Genomic DNA, 13,049 nt, shown 5'->3' on the forward strand with positions numbered 1-13,049 from the left:
ACACTAAAGCCAAATAGTAGTTCTAAATATTTTTGTTTTATGCCATTGCCAATGATGAAATAAGCAAAAACAAAAGCAAAAACAAAAAAACCTGAAACAAACAAGAAAAGACAAATGAGAGAAAGAAGCGTGGCATTTTTATGTAGAAAATATTTCCTGCTTTTAAGACTCTACCCTTGTAATAAATGAATAAACCTTAGTTATTATACAACCAAGTTTAAGCTAATAGGTTTACTGGGCAAAAGCATCTACCACTTTGAAGGTCCTAATGTACACTATCAAGTTCCTTTCCGAAAGTGTTTCCACAAATCCCACATCATCTGCTTATTTTTACTGCGCCTGGGACCATCGCGAACCCTTTGGTTTCTACAGAGCTGCACACAGCTCTCCCGCTGCACCGTGTGTCTAATGCTACCTTCTCTCACTTATTTCCTTCCATGTGCCTACCAGAGGACGCTGCCTGCTCTCCTGAGCAGACCTGGCCTCTGTAAGAGACTCTTAACCCAAGAGCTTGCTACCTTCTTGGGAAGATCACCACATTTTTACTGCTTATTACTGTTGCTATGCACACACCCCTGCCACATGTGGGGGTCAGAGGTCAACGCTGTGGGGTCACTTCTCTACCTTCACTGAAATACAACAGCCTCACATACCACAGACAGCACAGGCTTAGTTAAAGTAGAGAGTGGGGGCCATGTGCCCGCACCCCATTTTTGTGTTACACAACTCAGACACAGCTTTGATGCTGTTTATACAAACTTGGATCTCTCTCGTGGCAGCGGCACAGCCGTTTCCCAGCAGGCTTCTTCCCGGGGTTACGGCACTCCCCTTGACTCTCGGTCCGGAGCTTGCTAGCTCTCTGTGATCGATCATTGGCTGGCATTACCACGTGGCTGTGTGGACTTGATAGGTAGAACTGTATTTTGTCATTGTATCCCTTCATGTGTGAATGTCTAAATAAACTATTTCTGGCTACGTAAGTGGCTTAGATTTCTGTCTTCTTTCTCATCTTCCATCTGGCTGCCCCTTTCTCCTAGTAAGTGACGACAGATCTCCCTTATTCTTAACCGAAAACTACAGTTGTTTTGAGTTTCCTCACTGCATAACCCACCTGCCCTTCTTGCCTTAGTCTTAGGCCTTTCTGATAAGCTCAGAAACTATAACCAGAGAGAACTTCCTACAGCCCTGTCCACTTCTCCTGGCCCTCGCTAGCAAGCCTCTGATGGCTCCCCAACATCCCTAAACTGGTGGGCATGCTCCAATCAGACTCAACTATTTCAGTCCTTAAAATCACACAGACTCGTTTCCTTCAAACCCCCATGGGTGGTGTCCTACACATGCAGAATGTTCCACTCCACCAAGTTTCCAGCCTTTCCTGCTTCACACCTTTCAAGAACCCCACCCAAGCCCTGCATTCTGAAGATCCTGGACTCACACACAGAGGGGCCTTGTTACACATGGCCCTTCACTCTCTTGGAAATGCCTCCCTTCTTTTCTAGGCAACCCAGAACCAGTGCAGACGATGGTTGGGAGCCTAGTTCTACTGCCGTGAAGGTGAAGACCGGGTATCTGAACTGCTTTGGCTTCTGTGCCTTATTTTCCAATGGGGAAAGCATCACCCTCTTAGGAACTTGAAGTACATCCTCAGTCACCAGGGCACACTGCTACCGACCCATCCAGCTGCTGGGCTGGGAACACCGGAGACAGTTACCACTGCAGCTGTGCCCAAAGCAGGGCCCGCATAGGCTAGGTGCTCAGCAGCAATTTCTGAATATGAGTGAGTGCTTTCTCAGGAGGCAAACAGCCACCTCATCCACCTCAGAGCTCTGTCCCTCCCCCAGTCAGCAGAGAAGGGAGTGGTGTGCAGAGCGGGAGGGAGTGTAGAGGGCCAAGGGGACTGTCTCGCTCCTTCCAAGTCCTTCACCTTACTCCTCTATCTGATGATTCTGGAAGAGCAGCTGTCATGACTTCGGCAGCTTCTGACCCTGACCCAATGATGGTCCCATCTTTTTCAACTTTTTTTCAAGATCAGTTTTCCCTCAGGAGGTTAGGAACCAATCATTTTGGATTACCAGTGTCTGCTCTCTTCCTCATGGGGAACACACATGTCTGTGGTTCTGCCTTCAGGCACCTTCAGGTGAACTAAAGCCACAGACATTGAACAGGAAGCTAAAGCCCTTCATCGTGCTTATGACTGGGGCGGCAGCAAGGTCCAGGGGACAGTATCCCACGGGGAGAGAGAGCATCATCCAGGGCCCAGCGGCAGCATTGAATGGGGCAAAAATGAAGTTCTCACCTGACCTAGTAGTCTACTGGAAGGAGGTGGTAGCCCTGAGAAGTGCTCGTAAGACTTAAAAGGGAAGCGGGTACATGCAAAGGAAAGGAGACCATGGTGGGGGGAGCTTTGCAATGACCTCTATGACTACGTCTCCAAGCTCAGAGACCCCCAGAAGGTGGAGGGGCTGCTGCACAGAGCTGCAGCTGCAGGGACCAGAGGATCTGCTGCTGTGCTGAGCACATGGCGGACTGAGAAGATTTTGTGCAGGGAAATAAGAAGCCCCTAAACTGCATTTAATTTCCACTTCTACCAAGAAGTGTCTCATTTGGAGACTGGGTTGGGACAGGGCAATATAATGTGGGGGTGAAGGAAATCGACCCACAGTCCTGATGAGGAAAGAGGTTTCCCTGCCGAGGGGTAGCACAGTGGCTTCTTGAAAAGAAGTGAAGAAAAGAGACAGTTAATCAGAGGGGAAAAACTCAGATGATCAAGCAACTGGCCACATCACAGGCGAGGACAAAGGTACCTACCACAGTCTGCAGCCTTTCTGCATGGCACTTCTAGGCTGCAGGGCCAGTTACAGATGTGCCGGGACATTACACGGAGGATGTGCATATGTATGGAAGCCTCCTGCATGACCATGGGTAAGGGGGTGGGGGTGGGGGGTTAGGAGTTTCCTTCATACCTAACCTTTTCAAACCTGTTTATAACTTGCAGTGAGGGGAGTGAGAGGGTGCATTCTCCAAATCTCTTTTGACTGCAGCAGTGTTCTCATAGAACAATACAAACAGCATCACCCTGGTCCTGAGCACTAAATAAGAACTCAGAAGTAGAAGCACAAATGCTGAACCCCTGTATGGCACCCAGCAGTGTGCAGTCATGAGGAAAGAAGGGGAGTCTAGGCAACCTTTGTGGGGAAGAGCAGTGATACCGTACCAACACGTCTCTTCTCATGCGCGAATGCCAATTCCGGGCAGACTGGGGATCCAAGTGCCACAAAATCTTGAGAAGGAAATGCAGGCCAATAATGACCCTGCAGGATGAAGTATTTACTAACCACAAGCCAAGAGACACAAGCCAGGCAAAGGCAAAACAGAATGTGCCCAGTTTATAGTGAGGGCAATAGGAACGTGGAATCACTCAAGCTGGGAGAAGGTTTCCACCTGGAACTGACAAAGGAGGGCACCTGAACAAGCCAAAGTGAGGATGAGCCGAACGAGCTCAGTCTTGTCGGTTTGATACTTGTATGCCGTCTTGGGAGGGGGCAAGCATGTCACACAAGGAAGAGCCAGACATCTGGCAATATGCTGCTGGGCAAAGTGGAGACTGACCACTGTCACACCCAGGCAGGGAGGGCATAGGCAACTGCAGGCAATGTGTCAGCATTCATAAAATACTGTTTGACTTGGCAAGTACTTCTAGGAATTAAGAAGAAGAAAAAAACTCTGACAAAGGTTAAAAAAAAGAAAAAAAAACAGTCAAGGATGTTTCCTGCAATACTGGCCCTAGCAGAAAAATTCAAACAATCTCAAATGTCCCACAACTGGAGTTAAGTGTCAATCAATCATACCCAAACAGTGGAATCTGAGGCTGAACTGGGCACTGACAGGGAACCACCATGACAAAGCTGTTCTGTGACAAAAGTCAAGAGAGTCAAGAGAGCATTAAAAAGAAGAGTGGGCTAGAAGGAAGAGGCTGGGAGCCGCGGGGCTCAGTGCACGGGCTATTTCTTGAGCGGCAGCAGAAGCCAGTGAAGGCCCTGGCTTCGGAGGGGAGTCTGGTGGTCAAGAGCAGTTGGTGGCCTTCTCCCTGCACAGTCCAGAGAACACTAATCTGGGTTTAAGCGGGTGTACTATGTGCTACCTTCTCAAAAGTCTGCTGAGAAAATGCCATGCTTTCTAAACAAACTAAAAGGAACAAACAAAGTTGAAAGTAGAACCCAATGGTAGTATATTTATATGAATGAATACTATACTGAAAAGAGCAGGGAAAGCCTGAATGTATTACTAACAGAATCAGTGTAGTACGAACAATTACTTTAGAAATTAATTGTGGTGCTGGACACCCAACTCTACAAATGCACTAAACTGCAATACACTGTGCAGTGTGGGTTCATGAACTGCAGTTTGTCACACACACACAAACACACACTCACATTCAAACACACACACGTGCACATGCACACACACACTTTTCTTTTTGTGCGGTGTTAAGACTTGAACTCTAGGCTTCAGATATACTGGATACACACTCCACCACATAGCCACCCTTGGCCCTGGAAACTGTCATCCGAGGGGTGGAGGAGAGAGAGATGCTTAGGAGCTGCAGCCCACAAGTTAAATCCAACTCATCGTTAGCTTTTCCTTTTAACCCTCATCACTCATTGACTTAAAGAAAAAGTCCAGCTGGAGCACAGCCACAGCTATGACGTGTTTTCCATGTCATATCACATCCACACATTACAACAGCAGACCTCAGAGAGTTAAGGAAGAAAAAAAAATGTTCCATGAAGTTAGGTGAAAAACAACTGTAGCAGAGCACTAAGTCAGTATGCTGTTTAGTTTCAAAACTACATGGAGAACCACAATTTCTACAAGTGTGTTAAGAAGTAGCTAGAGGGATGAGCACCCAGAGTCACTCATGCCAGGGACACTTCTGAGTAGTGGCAGGCAGGAGCTGGGCAGGTCAAGCAGGGTTTGGCTCCTGTGTGTAGTGTGTCTGAGGATGCGCTTTGTTTTAAGGAGACAGTATCCATGCATTAACTGACTATCTGAACTTATTCTGTATTAAGTCAGCGTGACAGAGCTGGAGGGCACAGGACTAGGTAAAATAAGCAAATATGAGTTCTGATCTTAGTCTTGGTTTTACCAGGTACGGGCAGAATTCGTTCTGATCCTCTTTGTCCAGGCATTCCACTTACACCCCCTTCATTCACTGCAGAATGAGTTCTGTAAGTCAGAAGGTGGAATGGCATGGAAGATGGCCACGAGTGGGCACAGGCCCGTGAACTTCTGGACTCTGTCCACAGTCAATGAGCTGGGGCATATAATTCCTATAGCGGACCGCTGGGACACATGATTGCTCCGTGACTTGGATTTAGCCTCCTCTGGAGTCAGCCTAGGCTCGGAGCCTTAGCATTCGTACAGTCACTAATTCATATGGCCTGCGTGAGGGCTGTGGAACTTCTAACCGTTTCTGTGCTTCAGAAGGCAAGCAAGCCTGGCCAGTCCTTTAACTATACATCCCATAGTACACCCTCGGAATGAAGCAAAGCACCGCTGGTGGCCTGGAAGAGCCCAGACAAGCTGTCTTACACCCTAATATACAGACAGTGTAGACACAAATGATATCTATAAACGGACACACACCCCTCCACCTCCTAGCGTCGGGGTAAGAATGAAGTTGAAATTCACTGGAGAGAGTCAACTGAGGGGATTAGTTTGCGAGCCTTGTAGAAACGGCCAGTTTTCTGAAGCAGACCTATCATGGCAAATGCAGTCACTGACCACGTGTGTCTACAGAAGCCCTCAGAAAAGCAGCCTTCTTCTGGTGTCCCTAAGCCCCTGGAAGTTCTGGAAAAGGCAAGAGCTCCAAGGGAACAAGAAGAAAGGGAGGGACATGCACAGTCTAAGGCACGGGGAGGCTGAGATGTTTAACAGGACCCGTGCTAGGCTCCTCTGCTTGAGCAATTCCACAAGGGGGAACCTGGGCAACTCCCAGTGGTAGAAGCCACTTCCGCTTCTGAAACCCACGTGGCTACCACCCCAATAAAGACTCTGAGTTGAAAACCTGGGATCACACACGCCAGGGTGAAGCCCACTCAGCAATCTGGGTTGAAACAGAACTCAGTGTTTAGTTCACACAAATCTTTGCAAAGAGGAAAATAAGATACTGAACATTAATGCAAGAGAAGCCTTAAAAACCGCATGTAAGCATGCGCGAGTGCACTGTCAACACCATCGCAAGTTTCTCCTTGCAACTAGTAAACTCACCTCCATGTTCCAGAAACACCCGAACACATCTCTCCTTTCCTCTTGCTGCAGAGAAATGGAGCAAGGTCCAGCCGTTGGCATCCCGGCCGTTTGGGGAATAGCCTTGCTCCAACATCTTCCGTACTGTGTGAACATCCCCGGCGGCTACTGCAGCCTGAATCTGCAATTCTTCCTGGAGTTCAGGGTTCCTCCGACAGTGGTGGTGTAACATCCTAGCAGAGTCCGCTTTTCACCAACCAGTCATTAGGTCAAAGGAGTCAGCCTTTCGGGGAAGGTAGAACACGTGACATTTAGACTACGTGGCTCTTCACACTGTGCCCACTGACCACCACAGAACTGCTCACTTCCTAAATCAGTGCAGTGATTAACGGCAGTTCCATACTACTGGCTAATGTGCATCTCCTAAGACCAAAACTTTCAATGGTTGCATTAAGGTCACAAATTAATTGAAAGAGAAAGCCAGACAGAAATCCCTGAATTAACAGAAAAAAATCTCTTCTGCATCCTTTTGAAAACTTGAAACTACATTTGACCATCATGGCTCTATGTGAGGCAAAATGAGAGGTGGCATCCAGAAATTAAGACGGTAGGACCAGAGGGGCTAGAGTGGTATCGGTCTTGGAAAGTCTGATTTCTATGATGCACCATCCAGATTTAAGTCACAAACTGCTCAGATTCTATCACGAGTCAGAGAAAACAGCCCGTAATTTATGAAGACTAAAGCCCATGATGAGGAAAAAGAAGGGCCACCTGCAGGCTGAGTGTCTGAAGAAGTCCAACGGTATCTTATTGTTAATGCAGTTAACAAAGCTTGGGGGAAGCGGGCTGAGCGAACTAAGCTAGAGTAAAATAGATATTTACGTACACGCTCGTATGTACGTGTGTATGCATGTGTATGCGTGTGCACGCGTGCGCGTCTTTTTCTTGGTTTTCCCATCTCCGGCTCTTGGAACATGATGCTCTGTCCCCTCTTTTGCTGTCACATTCTTTTGAAACATTTTTTTCTAATTCCTGTACCAGAAGTTTTAGTTTATAAACACTCAAAGTAGCATGATAAATGGTCTGTTGGTTAGCCACAAGATAAAATGACTTGAGTGAACAATAGTGCTGAGGATTCCACAGCCTCTGCAGGTCATGTACGAGCTCACCCATGTACACAGGGTGTTACTTCTCATGTTGGGGGGTACAGGCCTGTCTGTGTGCTTCCAACCATCGGAATACACACAGACACCTAGATTGACAAGCTCCTGGGAAGACATTCCAACTGGGCTGATTTGAAAGAAGCAATTAGCCTAACCTCCTGGCTATTTGTCCATTTCTCTAAGTAAATTTGCTTGAATGAAAAAAATGTGATAAAGCCCTTTGAAAATATTCTGTTCTCATATGTAGGTTAGACATCTCAGGATAATTTTGCTACCGATAATTTCTCTTGTAAAATTTCTCATCACGGACTATACACAGGTAAAGTAAGCCTAGCTTGGTGGAACCAACACAGGTTAAGAACACAAACATCTGATGTGCTTTTACACATAAAAGTGACATCATTACAGTCTCAGCAATATCACTAAATGATGTAATTTAAAAATATCAAGCTATTACCTCAAATAGCTGTTTCCTCAGAGAAAACTGGGAAATGGGAAATTTCTTGATAATTTGTTCTCTTAATAAGGAAGTTTCCTTTTCTTTCTTCATTTAATTACTTCCTTGAAATTCAGTCTCTTGGCTTAGAAATTTAACATAAAAAATACCTTTCAGAATAGGTTTCATATTAGTTTCAGTGCTATGAGAGACAGTACCGAAACTCATCAGAATATGTTAATGGAAGCTCTTACTGTCTTTAACAGAATGCTTTTGAAATTGTTTTTACTTTACTATTGTTTTTGAGTCAGTCTCACTGAGCTCAGGTTGTCCTCCCAACTTGCTATGTAGCCTAGGCTAGCCTTGAGCTCTTGATGCTCCCGAGCGTTGAGATTGCAGGTGTGTGCCACCACATTGGCTCTGAGTGAGTTCTGTGGGTACATGTGTGTGGTACATGTGCATACGCACACACTTAGGGTGTCTTCTCTACAGTTCTCCACCTTATTTTTTGAGACAGGGTCCACCACCGAACCTCGACCCCACCCTTTCTTCCAGCCTGGCTGGCTATCTAGCCGCCATGGTCCTCCTTGTCTCTGCACTCTGGTGCTGGGGTTACAAGTGTGCATTTCCATGCTCGGCTTTTACGTGAGTAAATGGGGATCCACACTTTAGTCTTCACTCTTGTGCTCAAGCACTTTCCCCTCTAAGCCCTTTCCCCGGCTCCCAAAGAGTGTTTTTAAATAGGAGATTACCCTGGCACTTGAAAGAGGTCTGCTATTAGGAAAAAGACTGAAACAAACAAACTGAGGTTTTTCTTTCCATGCCTGCTGCACTGTGGATACATTAGTTTATTCTTTAAGTCACAATTTTACTCGTTCGTTTCTGCTCAACTCTATCATAATCATGCTAGAGCCTGAACCTAGAGCCTTAAGCCTCTAAGCATATACTCTATCACTGAAGCTGCAGCCTCAACCAAGCCACTCGCAGTGTTCAAGGGGAAAGTAACAGTTAGATGGTGTCCTCCTCAAAACAGCACAGGAGACCGCTGGCCCCGAGTCACCTTACCTTACAGAAGAATGACTCTTCTCTTGGAACACAGGCTGTCTAATGACCATCGTGTACAAGCAGCATCATGGGGAAGGGGTTCCCAGGGTGTCCAGGCCTCAGAGCAATTCTTCACCTACAGACCAATCAAATCACAATCACGGGGAGGTTCCTAAACCAGTGAAGAACCACAGCTATCTGTACACTCTACTTTTTGACGACTTTGTTTCAGGAGTTTATAACAAGTTGACAGAACTCAGAGAAGGTTTGAGAGAAAATGATCTTGCTGCTTACAACAATCTCCAAGAAGCAATCAAGTATGATTTATTTTTGGTATTCTGTCTCCTTCTCCCCCCACTCCCCAGCTGCTTGAAAAAGAGTAAATAAGGAAAATAACAAACCACACATTTGGAATCTGGATATAAGCTAAGGGTCTTGTCTTTTCTACTGAGAATGTATCTTCAGGCCTGCTTCCTTTCAATTACTTTTTAAGGACACCATCAGTCACCTGCTCTTTTTAAACAGGACTAAAAGGAAAAATGTGTGCATTCAATACAGCAGCTGCCCAGGGCCAAATGTAAACCATGATAAGTAAAAGGAGATTATGCCTTTGAATGGTGGCTCTTCACAGGCCTTAAAGGCATCCAGTCAATAACATTTATGTGCATACAACAAGCTACTTAAAACATTTAACTAGCCAGAGTTTTTGCTAGCTTCTCCATATGAATTCTTAAAAGAACAAAACAATAAAAACCCAACCTCTTTCTCTCTACATAATTAAAAGACTCTTTCTCCATTCCCACTGAATCCCAGTTCTGTACATTCCATTCAGGTTAAGGACATCAGACTCCCCACAACATCACAAGGAGACCACTCTGGGAATTAGCCTATTGGGAGACCTGCCACCCCTCTGGTGGGGGGGGGGGCTGCTGAGCCTTTATCACTTAAACTTTCAGACAAGGAGAGGGACAGGCCATCTGCCAACCTGACGTGTAAGGGGAAGAGTGGCAGTTGTTTTTGTTCTCTTCATGTTTTATTTGTCCTTGCCTGAAGTCTTTCAGGACAGATAAATGTTTGCATGCACACGGAACTAAAATCTGAGTGCAACCTGTGCCTATTATTTCCAAATAAACGAAACAGACATGGTCAGAACAACTCCTTCAAAGCAAAGTATAAATACCACAGAACAAGCCTTGCAGAAATGGACAAAGACTGAGGCAGGAAGTCTCCAGGGTGAGCCTGGAGCATCTTATAGTGCCTGAAGGTAAGGAAGTGCTCAAAGAAAGCCACAGGAAAGCCACCAAGGAAAGCATCAGGGCTCTCAACAAGCAGAGACCGCTGATTACTTTTCACTCTGATGGCATCTACATGTCAAGAAGCGTACCCAGCACTAAGGCACCAGGGTCCAGTGGACTGTTACAACCCTGGCTGAGGTCACACAGACAATCCTGGTTAAAATCAAGGTGGGGGACAAAACCGGCAGGCAAGGAGGTGGGAGGGACAGGAGAGGGGCAGTGAGAACAGACAGAAGGCAATATATACAGGTAGGAAATTGCCAAAGAACAAACTTAATTTCTAAAAATGAAAACCAAAAAAGATAAATGTTATCAAACACCCTATTTCCAAGTGTGTCATGTCCCAACATGCTTCAAGCCTTTACGAGTCCTTGCAGATTCTCACTGGCCTCCAAATGCCCACCACCACTTTCACAGAGACAGTTGGGTATGACAGAGAGGAAACACGGGAGGTAGGTATGGAAGAAAGCATGAAATCGTATTTATTCATAATATCACTGAAAGGCTAGGTGTTAAAAGAGAAAGGGATCAAATTATTTCTCCCTGTAAGAAAGATAAAAATGTACAATTCCCTGTAAGTGACTTGAATGGGACAAATAGATGGCTAGCAAGTGCCTGATGTGTGCTCAGCACAGCTCAAGACTTCCTAAAATAGATAGTCCTGTACATTTAAAATGACAGTTTCAAAAGATTTTCAAGTGTGTGTGTGTGTGTGTGTCTGTGTGTGTGTGTGTGTCTGTGTCTGTGTGTCTGTCTGTCTGCATGTATGTAGGTATGTGCACCACATACATGCCTGGTGCTTGAGGAGACCAGAAGAAGGCTTCAGATACCCTGGAACTGGAGATACAGGCAGTTGTGAGTAACTCTGTGGTTGTTGGGAACTGAATCTGGGTTCTGTGTAAGAGAAGAATTCTTAAATAATGAGCCATTTCTCCAAGAACTAATATAAATATTATATATTTTAGGATTTTTTTTTCTGATAATATCAAGGACTATAAATAAGCACAGATTGTAACCTGAAAAGTCACTCCTTACATACATGTGCTGCATCACAGGGGAGAACACACACATGGTGTACCATGTACATGTGATCTCTGTTGTTTGCACCATTGTGAATTATAAAGAGCAATGATTTATTATCAAAGCAGCTCCAAAGGCTGAGGTATCCAACTAGTAATTAATTTTCTCTTGGTGTTACTTTATGGACACTCAGGTTTATATAAATAGAGGGGAAAAAGCACCATGGACCTTAAGAACAAATACAACTTCAGCAGCAAAAGTGCCTATTAAAAAAGTCGTCAAGAAAAGCCACAGGTGGGAAAAGCCTAGCTCTCTGCAGGCAACACAAGTTCAAAATTCTCAGGGCTCACAGAAATCACCTATAAAACAGGACTCATGACAAAGGAGCAATTTTCGAAATGATACATATTCAATGGGAGGTTCTCTTAAATTAATGATGGCTGTAGACTCCAGCAACTACTGATACCAGACTCACCTCTAGAAAGTACATTCTGGGTTTCAGGGGAAAAAAAGTAAATAATAAATAAATATGGAAGACTTTGGGAGTGTCAAAATGAATCATTTTCCCAATAAGCATCATTTTTTAAAGTAGTTTTACTACTTAATGTTAATACTATGTTTACATTTTGCTAAATCATCTTTTCTACTGTAAGAAAGTCAAAAGATAACAACCTAGGTCTCTAAGCTTTTATACAGTTGATTACATTGAATACTACAAATATTTATTGCCTAATTTCTTTACAAGTAGACAAGTGAAATCCATTCAGCTAAGATCAAAATGTCCTCACATAGTTAAAAGAAAATCTATACTGAGATAACAGACTAAATATACTCACAAATCAAGGGAGGTTTGAAATTTGCCCAAGAATACATAGCCTTCAACAAATCTAATGTCTCAATAATTTCCTTTGGCACAAGACTAGATATTAATGACTTCTGAGTATTCTTTTCTTCCATGGTTTTTGTTTTGTTGGGTTGAGATACCAGGCCTCCCATGTAGTGCGAGCTGGCTGGAAAGCTGGGATCCTCCTGCCTCAGCCTCCCGAGTGAAGGCCTACAGACTTGCTGCCTGCTCCTGCAACTTTTCATGAAGGGATTCAAGTGGGAACTCAGTTTCCTGGTCTCAAACCAACAAGAAATAAGGTAACAGTTCCTAACTCCAGACAGGACAAGTGCATTTCTTTGCAGAATAAACCAAGATATGGAAAGAAAACCAGCAACTTCAAAGATATTGGTTTTGAGGACAAAAACTAAAAATCCACCAATGGTTCACCAGATCCCAGAGGGAAGCAGTGACAGAAATACACTCTGTCCCATCAAAGTACACAACATGGCCAACAGGCAGGCTAAGCTCCACTTACACAATCAAGGGCCTGACGCCCAAAATAAAGCAGGTGTCATTTTAGTATCACTCCACATACCATAGTGTTTATGTCCCTAAAGAAGGATATCGGATTTCCTCCAAATGACTGGACCTCCATGTGACACCAAGATTTATTATCATGTACAGCTTACCTAGGACTCACACAAATTCTACAAGAACACCCACTAATTTTCACAAAATGCAGATGAAGTGACAGAAATGTTTAGAATCATTCATCCAGACCTGACTCAAAGCTTATACCACAGGTATTAGAGATACTGTGTCAATCTGTCCTATTAATGCAGGCATACCAAGTCAAACTTAGCAGCTCCGGGTCAGTGTCTCAGAAGTCTGCCAGGACATCACACTGTGGGAGTGCATTCACATGAGAATGAGAATGAAAGACTGAAGGCCAGGTTTCAGATATATACACTATATCTGACTTTACTTACCCATTCTAAGAATAGAATCACTGAGGC

The 13,049-nt window shown here is 44.7% G+C and overlaps 1 protein-coding gene across 1 annotated transcript in view; it reads right to left on the minus strand.

Annotated features, from left to right (window-relative positions):
• Asb7 (ankyrin repeat and SOCS box containing 7) overlaps positions 1-13,049 on the minus strand; it is a 43,991-nt gene that overhangs the window by 26,748 nt on the left and 4,194 nt on the right. The window contains exons 3-4 of the mRNA XM_006995143.4: positions 8,914-9,028; positions 6,271-6,532 (exon numbers count right to left, since the gene is read on the minus strand). Of these exons, the coding sequence (XP_006995205.1) occupies positions 6,271-6,481 (211 nt within the window). The 5' untranslated portion in view covers positions 6,482-6,532; positions 8,914-9,028. The remainder of the gene's footprint in view (positions 1-6,270; positions 6,533-8,913; positions 9,029-13,049) is intronic.

Source organism: Peromyscus maniculatus, chromosome 1, assembly GCF_049852395.1.
Source record: "Peromyscus maniculatus bairdii isolate BWxNUB_F1_BW_parent chromosome 1, HU_Pman_BW_mat_3.1, whole genome shotgun sequence".
NCBI classification, from domain to species: Eukaryota; Metazoa; Chordata; class Mammalia; order Rodentia; family Cricetidae; genus Peromyscus; species Peromyscus maniculatus.